The sequence below is a fragment of the Charadrius vociferus genome, unplaced genomic scaffold (assembly GCF_000708025.1).
Source record: "Charadrius vociferus isolate BGI_N301 unplaced genomic scaffold, ASM70802v2 scaffold470, whole genome shotgun sequence".
Classification (NCBI taxonomy): Eukaryota; Metazoa; Chordata; class Aves; order Charadriiformes; family Charadriidae; genus Charadrius; species Charadrius vociferus.
In genome coordinates, this window is record NW_009646334.1 from 14607 (window position 1) to 16772 (window position 2166).

General features: G+C 61.5%; 1 protein-coding gene across 1 annotated transcript in view; it reads right to left on the reverse strand.

Moving 5' to 3' along the window:
• The window catches only part of LOC104287486 (zinc finger protein 345-like), a gene marked incomplete at its 3' end in the record, with an annotated part of 12455 nt that extends 10379 nt beyond the window's left edge, over positions 1 to 2076 (reverse strand). The window contains exons 1-2 of the mRNA XM_009886239.1: positions 1986 to 2076; positions 36 to 1130 (exon numbers count right to left, since the gene is read on the reverse strand). Of these exons, the coding sequence (XP_009884541.1) occupies positions 36 to 1130; positions 1986 to 2076 (1186 nt within the window). The remainder of the gene's footprint in view (positions 1 to 35; positions 1131 to 1985) is intronic.
• Positions 2077 to 2166: the final 90 nt, after the last annotated feature.

The window sequence follows — 2166 nt, forward strand, 5'->3', positions numbered from 1 at the left end:
GGCGTGGGTACGTTGGTGGCGGTAGAGGTGGGAGGTCCGGCCGAAACGTTTGCCGCAGTCCCCGCATTGGTAAGGTCGTTCGCCGGTATGGATCCGTTGGTGGCGTTCCCAATGAGAGCTCCAGGAAAAACTCTTCCCGCAATCGTCGCAGCGGTAAGGTTTCTCACCGCCGCCGTGGAGGCTACGGCGATGTTGGGCGTACTGGGCGCGGGCGCCGAAGGCTTTACCGCACTCTTCGCAACGGAAAGGCCCATCACCCAGGTGAAGGCGTTGATGTTTGACCAACGCCGGCCCGTCGCCAAAACTTTTCCGGCAAAGGGTACACTTGTAGGGTCGTTGGCCAGTGTGGGTGCGTTGATGGCGGTCAAAATGGAGGGTGCTACCGAAACTACGCCCGCAATAGGTGCAGATGTAAGAGCGACCGCCGGCGTGGGTGCGTTGGTGTCGGTAGAGGTGGGAGCTGCGACTAAAACACTTCCCGCATTCCGGACACTGGTAGGGCTTTTCACCGGTATGGACCCGTTGGTGCCGGTCGAAATGGGAGCTCCAACTGAAGCTTTTCCCGCAGTGACGGCATTGGAAGGGCAAACGACCGGTGTGCAAGCGTTGGTGGGTCACCAATTCCTTGTTCCGGCGAAAACTCTTGCCGCACTCCTCGCATTTATACGGCAAGCCACCGGCGCGCGTCGCTGGAGCGGGCGGACCCGAGCGTTCGGCGGCGTGAGCCCGTTGATGGCGGTAGAGGTTGGAGCTGACGTTGAAGCTCTTACCGCAATGGAGGCAGAGGAAGGGTTTCTCACCGGTGTGGGTCCGCCGGTGTTTGCTGAAGTGGGAGCTGCAGCTGAAGCTCTTGCCGCATTCCCCGCACTCGTAACTCTTCTGCAACACGATGATGCTCTTGAAGTTGGAGAAGGCGCCGGCTCCCGCTCCGGTTTTACCGCCCCGTTGACCTCCCGCCGCGCCGGGGGAGTCGATCTGTTGGACCACGGTCCAACGTAAGGTCTCCCGTGCCGGGCTGCGTTCGCCCGGTGAACCTTCCTCGGGGTGACCCAACAAGGTGGCCGTATCCAGCTCTACGATCTCGGGGTCGCCCGCCGTCGGGGGATCCGTCTCAGGGTTGCTCGGGGTCCCTGGGACAACGGACATGGAAGATGGGGGTCAAACCCGGGGTGGAGTGGGTTACCGGGGACGGAGACCCCCTTCCCATGGGAGCTGCATGGGGATTGGGCTGGTGCACCTCATAACTGTGAGCTTCTCGGCACGTCCTTGGCGTAGGACCGAGGACACGGGCTCTGTTTGAGGTGAGGGGACACCCACGGCTGGAGAATCTCCATCCCCTTCCCAAGTCTGGAGCATCTCCGTCCCCTTCCCAAGACTGGAGCATCTCCACCCCCTTCCCAAGGCTGGAGCATCTCCACCCCCTTCCCAAGGCTGGAGGATCTCCATTCCCTTCCCAAGGCTGGAGGCCCCAAGACTGGAAGATCTCCCCCCTCTTCCCAAGGCTGGATGATCTCCATCCCCTTCCCAAGACTGGAAGATCTCCACCCCCTTCCCATGGCTGGAGGATCTCCACCCCCTTCCCAAGACTGGAAGATCTCCACCCTCTTCCCAAGGCTGGAAGATCTCCATCCCCTTCCCAAGACTGGAGGATCTCCACCCCCTTCCCAAGACTGGAAGATCTCCACCCTCTTCCCAAGGCTGGATGATCTCCATCCCCTTCCCAAGACTGGAAGATCTCCACCCCCGTCCCATGGCTGGAGCATCTCCATCCCGTTCCCACGGCTGGAGCATCTCTGTCCCCTTCCCAAGGTTGGAAGATCTCTACCTTCTTCCCAGGGCTGGAGCATCTCCATCCCCTTCCCAAGACTGGAAGATCTCCACCCCCTTCCCAAGACTGGAAGATCTCCACCCCCTTCCCATGGCTGGAGGATCTCCATCCCCTTCCCACGGCTGAAGGAACCCTCACAACCCACCTCGACACTTACTCTGCATCCCGGGGGGTTCGTAGGTGTCCTCCTCCTCGTCCCCCTCAAAAAGCACCGTCTGCTCCGGCTCCGCAGCCCCCCAGGGATCCATCGTCCCTTCTCACACCTCGGCCGGTGGCCCGGGGACCCTGGAAAACCGCGACCGCCCCATCACCGTCCCCCAGTTCCTCCCTCTTCTCCC